At 40.5% G+C, this 17,743-nt stretch overlaps 1 protein-coding gene across 1 annotated transcript in view; it reads left to right on the plus strand.

The window, feature by feature from the left end:
* LOC147880431 (signal recognition particle-related / SRP-like protein) overlaps positions 1–12,479 on the plus strand; it is a 44,468-nt gene extending 31,989 nt beyond the window's left edge. The window contains exons 4-15 of the mRNA XM_087370923.1: positions 638–704; positions 920–1,030; positions 2,319–2,514; positions 2,700–2,785; positions 2,887–3,085; positions 3,300–3,411; positions 3,527–3,654; positions 10,402–10,626; positions 10,834–10,943; positions 11,046–11,175; positions 11,448–11,603; positions 11,835–12,479. Coding sequence (XP_087227049.1) covers positions 638–704; positions 920–1,030; positions 2,319–2,514; positions 2,700–2,785; positions 2,887–3,085; positions 3,300–3,411; positions 3,527–3,654; positions 10,402–10,626; positions 10,834–10,943; positions 11,046–11,175; positions 11,448–11,603; positions 11,835–12,062 — 1,748 coding nt within the window. The 3' untranslated portion in view covers positions 12,063–12,479. The remainder of the gene's footprint in view (positions 1–637; positions 705–919; positions 1,031–2,318; positions 2,515–2,699; positions 2,786–2,886; positions 3,086–3,299; positions 3,412–3,526; positions 3,655–10,401; positions 10,627–10,833; positions 10,944–11,045; positions 11,176–11,447; positions 11,604–11,834) is intronic.
* The last annotated feature ends 5,264 nt before the right edge of the window (positions 12,480–17,743 follow it).

Consider the following 17,743-nt stretch of genomic DNA (forward strand, 5'->3'; position numbering starts at 1 on the left):
TTAAAAAAAATATTGAAAAGAAAGGTATCTAAAACTCTCTTAAGACATGTATCGTGTCTTAAGAGTTTACAAGACACAAGTGTCTATACAACCGTGAATGAATGTGTTGAAAAGGAGGTGAATATCCTTGTTTGTAATTTAAGGGGCTGTATAGGCCCTAGGATCTGGCCAACCAACCAGCCACACGGGCAGGACCACTAGCCATTCATATGGACAGGACCACTAAGAATAGAGTTAACTAATGAGACAACCTGCATAAATCTCTCAGGGAGCTCGCAATGAATGTGCAATTGGACAAGATATTCACAAAACTTGTCCTTCTTTCCATGCTTGTGAAGAACCATGTGGGCCACAAAAGGCACTGATTTGCACTACTATACTAAGTAGACGAGCTAGGACAGTGATGTCGATTGCATCCTAGACATTAATGCATGTGATTAAGTTATCTCCACATTATTCCATGGACATACATCAGTTAATGTAAATTTGCACCCAATTGTTTTCCTATGAGCCATTAGATCAAATGTCCCGGTACAGATACTCTAAATTTTATTATGTGTGAATCATCATGCATACATTTTTCAAGAATAGGACTAATATTGATGGTTTAAAGTATGAATCGTGTTCTTGCTGGCAGTGTTGCTGCTTATTAAAACAGCTCAGGGTCAGCATGGAGTAAGGCACCATGACTACACAAGATATCGGTAAGAGGTTCTTACAGTATATAGTATTCTGAAGCTTAATTTGAACTGTTTATGAGAATGAACCAATTTGGAGGGAGCAACCATAATTTTTTGGTTTTTATTTAGAAAAAGTATGCAAGATCTGCTGTTTTAAAAAAATGGGATTTTGTTTAATATGCTCATCATGGGTCAATTGAAGCTGTGGTGATTGGTCATCGGTGTACTTGGCTCATTAGGAGGTACTGTACTGCACGGCTGAGGCGGCTTTACAAGTCTCTAAAGTTCACTCATGGTCGCGGCAAGTATATCAAAAGGAAAATTGTAGAGGCAACTGTAACAGATGTCAGGTGATTGTTCCTGTTTCCTGTCTCATACTTCCAAATTTAATATATTTAATGAAGAATTATTCTTCTGCTTTTGTATTGTATTTTTAGCATCATACGGCCAAATCTCATGGGCTGCAGCCTTGATGCATGAACATGGATAGGCACTAGAAGTCTTGTTGCGTGAAAATTCTATTTTCAAGTGATCACTATGAGGCTTATGTAAGCAGTAAGCCGACTGGTGATATTGAGCTAGCCAGATACACCAATGTGTTAATGGTGGCACTGGCTTGGTTTTAAAAGTGAAATAGGAACTTTCTTGTCAGGTGAGATCTCGTTCAGGCTATTGGTATGTGCTATCAAGATAATCAAGGGAAAGTGCATTTTTAATAAATATCGATGTCAAATTGACTAAATTTATGTGTAGGATATAATTAGTGTGTGAATATATGTGTGTGTGCATGTTGTGTTTCGTTCGTTCATTTGTTTTATATAAATATTATTGAAACATTTAGCTTTAAGAGTCAATAGTTTCTTTGTGTTAAAAGCACAGAGAGTGGAACTATTGTATCTGACTGTACCTGTTGGCAGAAATTGATCTTTGGACCTTCAACATAAAGCAAGCGTAACACAGCGATGTGACTAAAATGCAATGCGCTTCATGTGCCCGCAATATAGAGCTTAAGTAGAGTAAAATTGGAGACGTACTCAAAATGCCATATAGGTGCATGCCAAAAAACCATTAGTGATGAACATGTAGGAGAAAAGGACGTGGCTCAGTTTTTTTTTCTTCTAAATTATTTATTTTCTTTGCCTCTCTTTCACACAGATTTAGCATTTAATGTAACAAACCGACGCCTAGAAAGGAATAATTTTGGATCGTGTCATAACTTATGAGCTTTAATATTTTGATTGGTTCCTCTATTCACAACCATTCAAAGTAAAGGCATCCTTTAAGTTATACATGTATGTAGTTGGGGTTTTCAATCCTCTAATAACTCTTCACCCAAGTGTCTTCTGTTTTTGTCAACACCCATGGTGCCTTTGGTAAAGTCACCTTGCTGGCACAAGGGATGACCTAGTGTAACTGGAGATTGACCAAAGGGATCTTCTATGATCATTGATCGGACTGAATATTGAACTGATGTTGGTTCTAAAAGCGTGCTAATGCTCCAATTTACAAGTCTTGCAGAGTTCTCTCTTTCCCTAGCTACCATAGAAAAATCCTGGTTTTATTATCTATGAGGCACACAACAAGGGCACCTTTGCTTTCACTTCGTATGCCTGATGATGAGTTTATTTTTACTGTTAGGTTTCTCCATATCATTCTTTATCTGGCAGAAAGAGCCTGGAGTTATGCCATGGCCATTAAACAGGCTTCAGATGGAGCAAATTCATGCCAACGCTTTCATTTGGTGGGGAGGCTTTCAAAGGCAGTCAAGTGGGCAGACCTATTTTCTCGTGCCTGTGCTGAGAAAGCCGATCCAAAAACCTCTTTGGAGGCTGCAGTAAGGCTGGGCAGAATAAATCTTGTTTATTGTATTTGCAGTCGCATTAGTTATTCAAGGAAAGAGTGCTTGTTTCTGGATACCTGTACCTCTTAAGGTGTAATTGCCACAGATTTCTGGACAGTTCTTAACTACCATTGCATTTTTATCGTTTCATCACTTTGATGAATGTCTATTGCCACCAGGCATATGCTTCATACATGAAGGGCTGCTACTTGGTTGAGCGTGAAGAAAATTGGGACATTGCTTTAAAAAACTTCAAAAGTGCAAGGTTTTTTCTTCTGGCTTCTGTATGAGAGTTTCAAATTGAAGGATTTAGGGATACACCTTCACCAGCTAGCTACAATGGCATACTTTTTTTTTGGTTTTAAGGGCTATATATGAGGAGCTTGGAAAATATGGGACCGTGGAAAATCAGGTTCTTTGTCGACAGAGGGTGGATGATGAGCTTGAGCCAAACATTCGTTATTGCTTGTATAAAATGGGCCAAGCTAACATGCATGGATCTGAGTTACTGGATTTAAGCACACAGGAAGGTCCAGGACTTGATCTACTGCAAGCCAAATTAGAGGTCAGTTCAAATAAAAGGTCTTTTGAATGGCAAAGAGCAGTTGTGTGGCATTGAAATGAAATCATTTTTGTTTTCTTGTTTTAAACAAAATTCTATAGCTCAAACTATTTGAGGATGCTTACATGTGTGCACCAGAAATTTGAATGATTTTCAACTGGTTGCAAATTGAAGAGGATTAATTTCCGATTTGGTTGGGGTTTCTATGTCTGTGAAGGCTGTAATGGCTGAAGCACGCTCACAGCAAGCAGTGGCTATGACAGAATTACAATGGCTTGGTCACAAGTTCCCAATTAGTAATGCAAAGACCCGTGTTTGCATTCTAAAAGGTAATTAGTGAGGTTTCACATTTAAGTTTCATAGCTTTTACAAAGGGAAAGCTTTCCCTTGCTTCCATAATAGCAGTTGTCTTAGAACTATTTTCCCTTCTGCATGTCTAAACAGGACAGCAGCTGGAGAAAGATCTTTTAGGTTCTTCAATGAGCAATCTGTCATCTGACAAAAAATTGAGCGTTTATGACAAGATATTTGGGGCGTATCAAGATGCCAAACGTCATATTCGAGAGGACCTGGTATTGACTTTGGCTTGGATACTTTCAACTTCTTTAAATTTGAAAGATGCAGACAAACATACACGTCCTAAGAAAGTTTAGAATTTGGTATTATCACTACCACCCCGGGATGTCTACCAAATATTGAGGACCAGGAAGGGCTGGCTTTGTGATTAAACTGATGCCAAGATTCACTTTGTTGCTGACTTGTCAAGCTGGAATTCATGAGTAGGAGCAATCTGTTTTCGTTTTAATTCTATATCTTTTGAATTAATCTTCAAAAGTGATTGTAGCGTGGAAACAAGTAGTTAATTGTATATTTGTGTGTTTTAAATTTGGGAGCACGTGCAGTTGTGTATGTGTCTGTGTGCACTCATGTATGCTTATAGAATAATTTTGCAACCACTGTTCTGTGCTGATGGGAGTAGGTGGGGGTGTCATAGTAGCTAGACAGGACTATGCATGATGAAGTTGATCGTTTTTAACTGTGTGGGATCATTATCACATATGTTAACAGTATCCTTCTTGTTTTGCTTTTATATGTTGAGTTCAGGCGTGTTCCCAGACTCGTCAGTGTATATGTATCTCTGTTTTGATTGCTGCTGAAGCCTTTCCTCAGAAGTCTTTCTGCAGGCTTTATTCCAAATTTTCCTAGGTGGACTTCAATAAGCAATAGCAGAACATCAATTCCTCTGTTGGGATTTTCTTTGAAAACCCAACACATGTGGCTGTCAGAGCAGAAGTCTGCAGTCTGATAGTTTGTAAGTGAAATTGTTGACTAGCAGATATGCAATAAGCTTTGAGATGTTTGGAGCAGTTTGGTAGAGATTGGGCATGCTTCTTGGGATTACACTTGGTGTATCTCCACTTCAAACATGTCTGTTACTTTCCTTATTGGGGTAAAGACCTAGTATTGCAATGTATTAGAGCCTGAGCTCAGCATGCTTTTCGTGGGCTTGGAATTTTGCCAAATCTGCTAGCTACGGTGTGCAGTTCCTGGTGGTTTGGCCTTTTTCTATTTGTCCCTGTTGTGATTTTTGTGCTAAAACCTCCAAATGCACTACATGTTCAACGGAGACCAGATTGTGTTAAATGCGGGGTAAGATGGTTATTAGGTGGCCCTGTATTATTCAGGCAGGTGGGGATCTCCTTGAATCTGGCCAAGTATGTGGCTCTTTATTAAATGCATATGACAAGGGTTCCACTCCCCCTCCCTAACTCTGGGACCCTCCTTATTGCCACCCCCTCTTTTACCTCTCTTCTGTCTTTGGGATGCATTGACATAGTGAAAACCACAGGACAACCTCTCTTTTACCTCTCTTCTCTCTTCGGGGATCTCCTTGAATCTGGGCAAGTATGTGGCATTTTATTAAATGCATATGACAAGGGTTCCACTCCCGCTCCCTAACTCTGGGACCCTCCCTCTTATTGCCACCCCTTCTTTTACCTCTCTTCTCTCTTCGGGGATGCATTGACATAGTGACAACCACATAGAGACCCATAGATATGACAAGGGTTCCACTCCCGCTCCCTAACTCTGGGACCCTCCCTCTTATTGCCACCCCTTCTTTTACCTCTCTTCTCTCTTCGGGGATGCATTGACATAGTGACAACCACATAGAGACCCATAGCTTAAGGTCACCGGATTTGTAGGAGTTTGGACATTGGCCTGCCATTTCTTGTCCCATTTGCAGCAAGTTAACTGCAGCTTCCCATGACAGGCTGCCTCATGCCGTCCATGTGTCCATCCCACTAAGTAAAAGTAGACAGCAACAGCTCTACAACATGTTCCAGACACATCTGGATCCCCCATGGGGTTCCAATCGGGCACGAGCACAACTTGTCTATGGTTAGGCTGTCATAGGACAGGAACAATACGAGATCATGACATGCACATCGAGATTTTGTTTTTCTGTTCCCCTTTTGTTTGTTTGGTAGACGTCTCTAATTCCGTTGTTCTATTGTGTTGTAATTCCTTTTTGTGTCGTATACCTCTTTGGCCATGTGCTCCAACATCACAATACTTCCACACTTTACCACAGCCCACCTAAAAGAGGCCATCAATAAGCTTCAAAACAGGAAGGCCAAGGATTAGGAGGGCCTTCAAGTGGAACTCCTGACCTAGGGTTGGGAGGTGCTTGCTCCAATCCTAGCCAAGCAGTTCAATGAAGCCTTCTGTACACTTTCCATCTAAGCCCCTAACAAAGTTCACTTGCAGAAGTGGCCACACAAGCTTTCAGCCATCGGAAGGTCTGCTTCACTACCCCCCCCATTCTCTCCATGGGTGAGATGTGTAGGCCATCTTCTCTCGGTCGTATTAATGCCCTATGGGCCCTGGTATGTGCCTAGTAGGCATAGTTATAGGCACTTTAGTGTTTTAGTGCCTTTTATGCCACATAGGACATTTAGTCCTATGTGACACCTAGGACACTTAGTCATAGGGTCTATCTTCATGTACTTTGTACTTTCCTTTCACTATTCTAGTTGACATGACAGCCTTCAGCTTCGACTCTTGTGCTTGCTCCCACGCTCACTGCACCTACAATGGTATCAAATCTCCTAGGACCTGCTCCCCTACCCCCGGACCTGCGTTGCTCCCTGCTCCCAGCTCGAGTTACGCCCCCATCCGTACAGTATGTACGACTGTATGGACGTTCATACAAGTCACGTGCTTTGCCCGTACAACCTCATGTTTTCTGTCAGCTGCCCGTCTGCTTGCAGTCCAACGTGGACCGTACTTGCATATGTACCTATGTCGTACAACTGTACTTGTGTCGCACAACTGCTCATGCATACATACATGCGTCGTACAACCACGCTTGCCTCCATACAACCGTACTTGCAGATGTACTTGCTTTCGTACACACATACCTGCCCTCCGTACAAATGCACTTGCTTCCGTACAAGCGTACATGCATGCATATCTCCGTCTGTACAGCTTGTACCTGCTTCGGGCGTTCCGTACAGGTTTCACATGCACGAATCTATCTATAGGTTCTTTACCTATTCTGGCATTGGCTGTGAGGTTCTTGGTTCTTGCTTGCTATACCCCTTTTTGGGTCTCACTGCAGTCATCTACAGACATTTGCAGTTTTGGGGCTTTTGTAGGACATTGGCAAATTTGGGATTTTCAGTTCATTTCCCTTCTTTTGGTTGCAATTTCTTGCAAGACATTGGAGCTTTGGGATTTGGATTGCAATTTCTTGTTCAGATTACAGGACATTGGGTCACATTTGCAGGACTTTGGGTCACATTTGTAGGACATTGGGTCAGATTGCAAGACATTGGGTCACATTTGCAAAATCTCAGCAAAATTTGGGGCTTTTCTGTATTTGCCCTCTTTTTGGCTTTTTTGCCCTCATTACATTTGGGGCTTTTGCCAGATTTGCTGATTTTTGCAGTGTTCATTGCCTGACACAGTCACATTTGGGTCAAATTTGCATTTGCCCTTTGATTTGGGCTGGAAATTTGCAGAACATTTACTTGCAGACATTTGCTGTCATTTTTGGACAGCCAGCTCTTTGCAGTGATAGCCTTGAGGCTTTTGTGTTTTCAGGTCTTATCTTTTCACGGTATCCCATTTGCAATGGCTGGGAACAATCATGATCTATTTGGCATTCTTCGTGAAGATGATAAGTTGGATGGCACCAACTATCCGATGTGGTCTTATCTCATGAAACGTATTCTTGTTGCAAGGCATTTTTGGAATATTGTTTCTGGGATTGATCTGAGGCCAGCCATGCTATAGTGGCCGCCCCTACTGCTGGTCCCTGTGCAGAGGGTACCCCTCGTGATGGGTCCCCTGCTGCTGCTCCTCCAACTCAGGAACAAACAAGAAGGGATGCAAGAGATGCAAATGCACATTCTTGTATTGCTTTATCATGCAAGAGAATCATTATTCCACACATCCGGTCTTGCAGGACAGCAAAGGATGCTTGGGACAAATTGGCTTCTCTTTATCAGATTCGCAATGAAGCATGTGCTGCATATTTAAGAAGGTAATTGCAAGAAGTCAATATGAATGAAGGTGACTCTATGGATGCATACTTGACGAAGGTCAAGGACCTCATGGAACAACTTGTCAATATTGATGAAGTGGTGCCAAATTCTCAGCTTGTCAGTACCACATTGAAGGGGCTGCCAAATACATATCAAAGGTTTGCTACAACCCTTCGATTAGTGGCCATGGGTAATCCAAAACACTACTCTTTTGATCAGCTAGTCACTTTGCTTTTGCAAGAAGAGCAAAGTCGTGCTAATAGACAAGCTACTATTCCTGATCATGCATTTGCTTCACAATAGACATGAAAAGGCAAGGCTTCCAAGCCTATGGGCAAGCCTAAATATGCGCCTAACAGTGGCAATTCCTCCAATGCATCTAAAAATACAGCAGATAAGTCAAAGAAGAAAAGATGCAACTATTGTCGCAAGCCAGGGCATGAAATTTCAGAATGCAGGAAGCGCATTGCTGCGGAGAAAAAGAAAGCAAGATTGACAGTTAATGCCTCACATGCAATTGAATCCCACGATCCAGCAGATGCCTCACATGCACATGCTCTCCAAGATGATTGTCCATGGGCTGTCCATTGCTCCTTTGATCCCTTCCAAGTTGATGCATTCTTTACTGATAATGATGCTCAGTCTTGGTATTTTGATAGTGGTGCTTCCAAGCACGTCACATCTTGCAGACAGTTGTTTCATTCCTTAGCTAATGCACCTCGAGGGGAGACTGTCACGTGCTAATAATGCTTCCTATGCTGTAAAAAGAATTGAAGATGTGCAGCTCACATCCATTTCAAGCCACCTGTCACTTTGACTATGTTCTTTTTGTGCCACGGAATTGAAGTCAACTTGATTTCAATTTCAGCAATTGCCACTTCAAGTTTCAGAGTGATTTTTGACGGATACAGATGCCTAGTATATGATCTTCGTGATGACAATGCCATAGTTCTCACTGGCACTTTGAAAAAGGGGCTTTATCACCTTGATGATCACTCAGCTGCACTCTCTATTGAAGCATTTGCTATTTCAGATTCATAGCTTGCTGAAACTCATCTTTGGCATGAGAGAATGGCTCATCTCAATTATAGAGCTCTTGCCAAGTTACATTCACATGGCATGGCAAATGATGTACCTCAAACTCATATAGTTTCCAAACATGTGCGCGAGGGTTGTCTTTTGGGTAAGATGCATCGGTTTCCTTTTCAAAAGAATTGTCCAAAATTCTCACAAAGGAAATTGCAGCTAGTGCACAGTGATGTCTGTGGCCCAATGAGGACAAATGCCATTGGGGGGTACAAATATTTCATGGCTCTCATTGATGACTTCACAAGATATTGCTGGGTATATGCTTTAAAAGCCAAATCTGAAGTGTTCTCATGCTTTCAGAGGTGGCTGAATATGGTTGAGAATGAATCAGGATGCAAGCTTGTCACCCTCAACACAGATAGGGAGGGAGAGTATATGTCAAAGGAGTTTGATGCAGTTTTGTCTTCACAGGCCATTGTTCACTGATGCACTACTCCTTACACTCAGCATAATCATGTTCCTGAAAGGAAGAACAGGTCCACTAAGGAGATGGCCAGATACATGCTTAAGGCCAAGTCCTTGCCCAAAAAATTTTGGCTTGATGTAGTGATGTGTGCCAACTATGTGCTGAATAGATCACCTACAAGGGCATTGGGGACTGTTACACCTTATGAAGCATGGAAAGGCAGGAAGCCTTCACTTTCACACATGAGAGTTTTTGGGTCTCTTGCATATGTTCATGTACCATGCAAAGACATAAGCTTGATGACAAGGCAATCAAATGCATATTTATCGATTACAGCCCAGAGAGCAGAGGGTATTGGTTATACCAACCAAATACTAGGAAGATTATTGTTAGTAGAGATGTAATCTTTGCTGAACATTCGGCTTCTCCTCTTGTGGACTGCAAAGCTAAGCCAAAAGTTGACATGTTTGATGCCTTCGACTCTTGGTTACCTCTACTTCCCTCAGAGGGAGACTTTGACCAGCAACAGGAGCCTCCTGTGGGCCCTCCAACAAGCAATGATCAGCCAGTACCCCATGCTGATTTGCAGGTTTCTCTTCCAGGATGGGCTCTGAGAGAGACTGTATAGATTTGTCTAGGCAGCTGGGCCATGCACATGGGCTTTAAGTCAGCAGCCTGGCATGACGATGTTGGAACACTCTTCTATTGTCTTACACTTGACATAGCCATGGCAAGGGCTCCTAGAAAGGGAAGAGATTCCAAATGCACTGTTCCATAAGGAGGAGGTCCAACAGACTATTGCACAATTTGGCTGGTGGACGTCACCCCCAGGCAAGATGGTTGGGCTAGTTGGGCAGCTGATGTCATTCAATGGAGCAGCACAAAGCTCCCAATCCCTCGTGCTACAATGCAGGTAGGCACTTCAAGCGCACGTGGTGCAGCAAGGAGATAGGATGCCACAAGGGGTGGAGTGGCGCAGCAGCAAACAGGGGCAGGGAGGACCAGGGAGCAGCAAAGAGAGCAAAAAAAAGCTTGCAGACTTGACATTAAGACTAGAGATTTGAGGGATCCAAGCTGAGTGGACTAGTGTATCTGATATCTCAGCTAATTTTCTTTTACTTTTTATTTTTGGTAGACAAATGGCTAGATCAAAAACATCTCAATTTGCTGTATAATAGAGAACCTGTATGCCTTTAATATAGCAGCAGGGAAGGAGGCAGCTGTGGCTAGGAGTTTTTGATTCAGGTGTGACAGATTTTGATGATGACTCACAGATAACAGCAGGAGCTACAGAGGATGTAAAGGATGATCTGAATGGCCTTGACAAGGCAGTAAGCTGTATAATACTCCAGCGGACTATGGATCGCAATCAGCTGTTAGTTGCCATTGCGAAGCATCGACTTACTCGCCAGCAACAGCAGCATCATTCAAAGGAAGACAAGGGTGATAGATTGACTAAGCCAGAGGAGCTAGTCCGTTTGTATGATATACTCATTCAGGTCCCTCTCAGAACTTTTATGCATTACTTTTTACTTTTTTTGTAATTTATAATTGATGCCCTTCGAACTGTGGTATGCTTGTTAAGGATCATTTGTTCATGGGTGTGATTAAAATAAGACAGGTGGATAAGCTAAGCTACTAGGCATGAAATGAGCTGGACGAAACAGCAAGGGATTTGGACTTATTTGTAATTCATGCTTATGTAGAATTTAACAGATCTCTCTGATCTGACAATGTCCGGAAGGGAACAAAATACTGAAGAATCTAGGTTTGCCTTGGAGTTGGATGCCAAAAAGCTTGCCTTCCAAGCTGAAAGGTTTGTTACGTCTTACTAGATATTATATATCACTGTAGGTTCTTTTAATGACTTCTTTAGACTGCGTTGCTCTTGTTTGTGATTGTGATATGCCGTCTATAGGTGTTATTACCTTGCACAGTCTTACAGTACGATTGGCAAGCATCCAGAGGCATATCTTCTCTTTCAGAAAGCTCGTGAGTACGCAGAGTTTGCCATACAGAGCCACCAGGAATTGGAAAATTTGGAAGAGGTGAGTTTTTGTAATTTCCTTTTGAGCTTTTTTTTTTTTTTGGGGCAAAAAATTTCCTTTGAATTTTCTATTGCTGTGTAAGGGAATTTATCATCTTTTGCTTGCATAGAACTAAAAGTAATTTCCTTTGGATTTTCTATTGCTGTGTAATGAAATTTATCATCTTTTTCTTGCAAAGGACTCAAGTTGGATTTGCAATGTTTGAAATTATTGCTACTCCATACTTTTCTGGAAGATGGAAGTTTGACTTTATTTGAGTCGACGTTAATCAGGCTGCAATAGTTGAACTAAGGAGACTTTCAGAACAATGTAGAACACAAAGTTGTCTGGTTCATGCCTCGGGGGTGGCAGAGACAACAAAGCTGCAGGACTCAGTGCAGAAAGGCGTTGCTTCAATGTCACTCACTCAGGATGCTTCAACAAAGAAGGTTTGCTAATCAGTTCTTCCATTGTTAAAGTAGGAACTAGGTTGCATATATCAATAGGCACATATTGGTGAGAACACTATTAGTTCATGTTGTCGGGCACTACCAGGAGGAGGATACTATCATTTTCTCAAAGACTTTACTAAGTTCTGGGTGGTTTTCACATTAATGCTTTTATTGGCTATTGATGATTTCCTTTTCCTTTTGTTGTGGGGGTGCTTGAGTTTGGTGCAGAAGGTTGGATATCTTTTGGAAAGGTTAGACCATTATGAGCCTGTTGTAGCACTTCCTGGATCCTCCAAGGAGCCCCCGCGGATTGCACAGCTTCCACCACTCTTCCAGGCAGTGGCCTGCAAGCCTATTGTGCTTGATACTGCGGTGAATGCTATTGAATTTCCATCCTTAGAGGGGCGCTTGAAAAAAGAGGATAAGAAAAAGAGTTTTTTTGGATTTTGGCGATGATATAAAATGTTGGAGCGTGCTATATGAAACATTCACAATTTTGTAGTCATGGCCTAGTTGAGGATTCATTTTCCTAGTATTGTACATGGACTTTCTTTCGAAGGAAATGCAAGCAAAGAGGATCAGCTCCTGCTAGTAGTTTAGTTGGCAGGAAGAGCAGATGTCATTCTTTGGAAGTGCGAGGCAAGTTGTTTACAACATGATACTCATTTTTATGTTCATCAGCTGGTATTCTTTTTTATCCAGCAAGTCATGTGTCTCATAGCAGAAGTTTCTCATTACAATGAATAAATGTCAGAGAGTGAGGAATCAAATGGAGGCTTGGTATCTTATGTTATTATTTGAGGTGAATCAGCCTTTTCTTTATGGTGTACATTGAAGTTCTCTGGGAGGTGCTGTCTGTATACAGATCTTTGTGATGGCCATGGTGGAAATTACCTTGTTTTTTGGCTACCAAATTTCAATTGGGAGGCGTCAAATATTTGCCCTCTTTTTTGCAAGATACTTTAATTGTGTCCAAACTCTCAAGGTCCGATGATAGTGAAGATTTTCATAGCAGAATGTACCAATCTTTTTTTTCTCAGCTACCTGACCTCTCTCTGTCCATCCTGCCTGCGCTCCTTGCACTGCCCTGCTCGCTTTTGCCAACTCTGCCTTTCCCTTTCTTTCTGTCTCTGACCTGCTTATACACCCTTATCCCTTTATATGCTGCTCTCACAGCCATAAGTGGCCTCTTCAATCCCAACCACCTATGAAGGTGGAGCTGCTTGTTATCTAGAGTGTGTCCTAAAGCATTTGGTAAAGAGCCTCGTTAACTCAATGGTGTTTTTGCAATCCAAACTCTAGGTGGGAGAGAGGATATGGAAGCTGTAAATTGTTATAAGAAGGTAGCCTCTCTCTCTCTCTCTCTCTCTCTCTCTCTCTCCCCTTCATATATGAGTGTGCATGCCCACGTGGTCTTGCAAAACACACTCGCGCACGCATTATAATACATGTACACATTCATGCATGAATGCGTGCACACACATCTCCTGGTGGACTCCTTGAACGTTACATGTGATTTTTTATAGTTATGTTTGATCACTATCGGAAACTTGTCTTCTGATTGCTAATTGTGTCCTCATAACATTACTAAACATATTAAAATGTTTCAATTATCGAGGCATGGATATTGCTAAGATCAATGAAGGAAAGTTATGTGCATGTTTGTCTTGATGCTCTGTCTTTAAACCGTTACTAGAATATCATGATTGTCATTATTCATAAAGTATTTATTTTCATGTTTCACATACATTTAAGGGAGCGCAAATGTGGATGCACATTATAACACAAATATACATACACGCATGAATATGTGCACACTCTTCAAGTAGACTCCTTTTATGTTACATGACTCACTAGTTATAGTGATGAAAGTAGAGTTGTATTGGCTTTTAGGTCTAAAGCTTCCTTCATTCCAACAATTAATGACCCTAAATGAAGTGCTATATCAGAGTTTCAATTCAAAGCTACACGTAGAACCACAAGTGGAGCGTGCAAGTTGAGTGGGAGTGTAGAACCACAAATGGACCCTCGTGGCATAATGACAACCTTTCTTGCTCCATTTGTGATCTACACCCCCACTCAACTTGCATACACACGAAACATGATAAGGTGGCTCAATATTCACACCTTACAAATCATCTGGTTCTTTTGTAAAAACATTTTATAGGATAAAATAGAGTATTTTGCACAAACAGCCACATGCCATACATACCATACATCATTTGAGTAGAAAATCTTTCATCGATGGCTCCCAAATGACCTCCAATCCCCACACACTAGGTCTCTTGTACATTCTACTATAAAAAGGGGGGGGACTAGGGCAATACTACTACACATTGAGCAACTTGTCATTCAAATGCCATTGTTGATGCGACAAAGACATCTTTGATTGCAAAGCAAAAGGAGGAATGGAAACTTGAGAAAGAGCAATGTCATCTTCAAGTTATGGGTGCTACACGAGAGAGGACCTTCATGGGGATTGAAGTTCAAAGGGTAAAAGCAACATGCACATTATGGGAGCACTAAGCAGAGTTATGATAGGAGGTTAAAGCTACGTTCAATATGAGAGGGGACATCATGGAAGGACATAAAATTATACAACTATATGAGTGCACTTGAGAGCAGTTTGTGGCATGGCTAGAATTTTTAAGAGGTAGACAACATGTAGAGGCATCCAATGTTGACAATACGAGCATCGTCCATGGGAGAGGGGCATTGGGAAAGCATTCCTGTTGGCAAAAATAGAAGCATGCGCTTTGATAGTCTGGAGTCATTTAGAGTCTAATTAATAGAAGGCTTTTATTCTATTCTTTTCTTGCTTGTAATTCTGATACTTGTACAGAAAGGAAATTACATTCTATTTCTTTGGTACATGTATGCAACAAAAAGATCATGTTTTGTTGTCTTCCATGCTAGCTTAATGTTGTACCCTCGAACCTATTTTTATTTTGAACATGCATAGCCCCTAACATGTTTTGTGATTCTAAGCCCCCACATTAAATAAGTGTCCAATTCCGACCAACCCCAATACATTTTGTAGTAGCCCCAACATCTTTCAAAACCTTCATATTTCCCCTCCTTTGATGCATGCAAAACTACAACATTTTGGAGTACCTCTATAGTTGGATGTTAAAGGCTAAAATTAACTTTTTTAAAAACCCAATTTCAAATCCTAGGTAATGTACCAAGCTTTTATTTGTGTAGGAGCATATAAACTTTCATGTGCCTTATAGAAGTTTCACTTATTAATGAAAGTAATGTGAAGAAATCATCCATGATTGAGATATGTCAATAAGATAACGCAAAACTTGTAAGAAGTGGATGTGTGGGTGATTGTAAACCAAAGATGTAAAAAAAACATTTTGAAGAAATAGCATGCAAGCTGGGCATGATTCATGTAGAAAGAAATTAAATTTGTGTAGAATTTTCATATTAATATGCATAGAATAATAGTGTAAAATGCACTAAGAGCTAGAAATATACCACTTCCACTCTATTTTTATAGATATAAGTTTGGTGCAATGTGCACATTCTCTTGGGAATACATATAGCTAACAATTTTACACTATACCTTGAGGAATGATATCCCATAAATAAGATTTCTAGAAGAGTTAATTTTAGTCAAAGGAGATAATCTTTATTATAGCTTCCTTTCATTGTATAATTTTTTAAACCACATGTTGACCAAAGAGGATTCATAGATACTCAACAAATGGAGTAATGTGTGTTGCACTTTTGAAACAAAGGGCAACTCCAACCGTTCACAACTCCACTTATGTAGAGTCTTTTTTTTTTTCATGAACCCTTGTGTGGAGCATTAGATGAATTTTGGACTCAAAAAGGGCATCATAAGGAGTGGATTAACGAAATGGATTAAGAACTAACAAGGCCAATAGAGGGTCTCATCACCCCCATATGAGTAAAAAAAAGTGCATCTCCCTCGGCTTTGGTGGTTCCAAAAGTGCACCTCCCTCTCCCACTTGGAGGGGCCCCCATTTGCAAAAAGTTGCCTAGCTTTAGTTCCCAAGGTGGTCCCCATTTTTAAAAAGTATCTTGCAAGTACCCCTCCCCCCCCAAAATTTCATTTTTATTGAAAAGTTTCAAAAATGATATGAAAATGATATGAAACCCTTCCAAACCTTCCCCCAAAGCATGCCTATGCACCCAAATCACTTCCCAGCCACTAAATCGTACTTCTTCTCACCATAATGCTTTCCAACTCCTAAATCCTACTCCTTCTCACTATAATCAAATTTCAAGCTCTAAATCCAATTTCTTCTCACCATTTTGTTATGTTTTAATCTCAAAACTTTGTTGATTCCATGGATCCTATTCTACCCTATACTAATATGAAATCTTCATTGCTTTGGTTCCCTGTTGTGAATCCATTTTCAAAATCCTCTCATGGCTCCATTGCAAGATTTGCCTATGACATGGTGCTTTGGTGGTGGAGCAACAAAGCATAGGTTGCAAGCTACATGGTGCATGCTCATTGTAATGCTACTTTGCAATCTTAAATTTTGTTGTTTTAACTCCCTATCTCCAATCTTGTTTCTCACATCCTCTCATGTTTCCCTTTCAGGTTGTTACAAGGAGTAGAACTGCTTCCACAACTACAAGCACGTCTGACAAATTGTGTGCTTGGAAACTAGTGGTGGAGAAACGAAGCATAGGGCGCAAGCTACATGGAGCATCAGGGCTAAATTCTAGAGACTCTTAACTACCTTCTCCTTGCAATTTGTTGTATAGACATCATTTAGAATTTTCCAAGCATGTGGGACTAGATTTCAAGGATATTGATAATTGATGCCCAAAAAGATCCAGACAATCAAAGCTAGAAGGAAGGTTTTAATCTTATATGGTATATACCATTTTTTGAGGCAAATGTAAGGGAAGTGGTCATTCTTTAGCGCTTACTACTACATCATCTATATTATATATAGCTTGTAGGTGTCTTTGTCCTTTAGAGGTGTATTACTACATCTATTGTATTATAGTGTGCCCTTTTCTAGACACTATGTTTGGCTCCTTAATAGAGGTTTCTTTTACTTGCCCTTCCTAATGCAATCGGTCTTCTTTCATTCCAAAAAGAAAAACTATTACCTTTCTTTATTTAAGAATATTTCTTTTTCTTGAGTACAAAATCAATAGAAAATTTGCCTCTAAGAGAATAGTTTTCCTATCTATATTAGTTGGAAAAAGTACAAGCACCATGCTCATAAGATTAAGTAAATTCATAATCTTTGTTTGATTAGCACAGGTCACTAGTTGTCTCATTCTTGCTGCTTATTAGTGTATAAAAAGTCTTATGGTTCCAATGTCCACACACGCATGCTTTTGGGTCGAAGGCATCACCGATTGACTCAAATGTGCACCCACGTGCACATATGGGCCAAGAGGCTCTTTTTTTGGGGGATTAAGTCTTATGCCATTACTTCTTGCCTCTAATTTGTGTTTTGCTAAACTCATGCCATTACTTCTTGCCCCTAATTGGTCATCGACAACTTTATTCATATGATTGTAGTTCTAGTGCTATGCACATATGATCACATGATATTGAGCATGGTTTCTCAACATGCATGACTCTAAATCTTGTCCTCTCATGTGGCCACAATATTGTATAAACTGCAATGAGGATCAATTATAAGATCTTGTGAGCATCGCCTTATTCATGTACTATTTGGGCTTCAACTCCCAAAATGCATAAAGAATATGGCCAAGTCAGTAAATAAATCACCACCTGTGACATTAATAGGGAGGATCAAATCCTAACGGACCTTGTATTGTGTCTCATCTCTACATTTTTACGCATTCGCTTTTTTTCTTTAAATTTTTGATAAAATACTAGGATTCAAGCTCAATTTCGATTTAGTAGTTATGTGCTCCACGACAAAAAGGTTGCCTACCATAACCTAGTTGATTCACTGTTGATTTCAAGAGACATTAAAGAGTTGTTCATGTCGTCGTCATGCAAACCTTGACTAATCTCAACACACCATATTTAAAGCTTGAACCCACAATTATATAAGTAAATGTAGTCTAAAGTTAATCCAAACACTAACGCATACAATTTATAGCTACATTTAATATATTTCACTAAAGTGAATAATCCGGACAATCCATCAACGAGGGCTCAA

Source organism: Dipteris shenzhenensis, chromosome 32 (assembly GCF_047967505.1).
Source record: "Dipteris shenzhenensis isolate YYH24624 ecotype China chromosome 32, Dip_SZ_1.0, whole genome shotgun sequence".
Lineage (NCBI taxonomy): Eukaryota > Viridiplantae > Streptophyta > Polypodiopsida > Gleicheniales > Dipteridaceae > Dipteris > Dipteris shenzhenensis.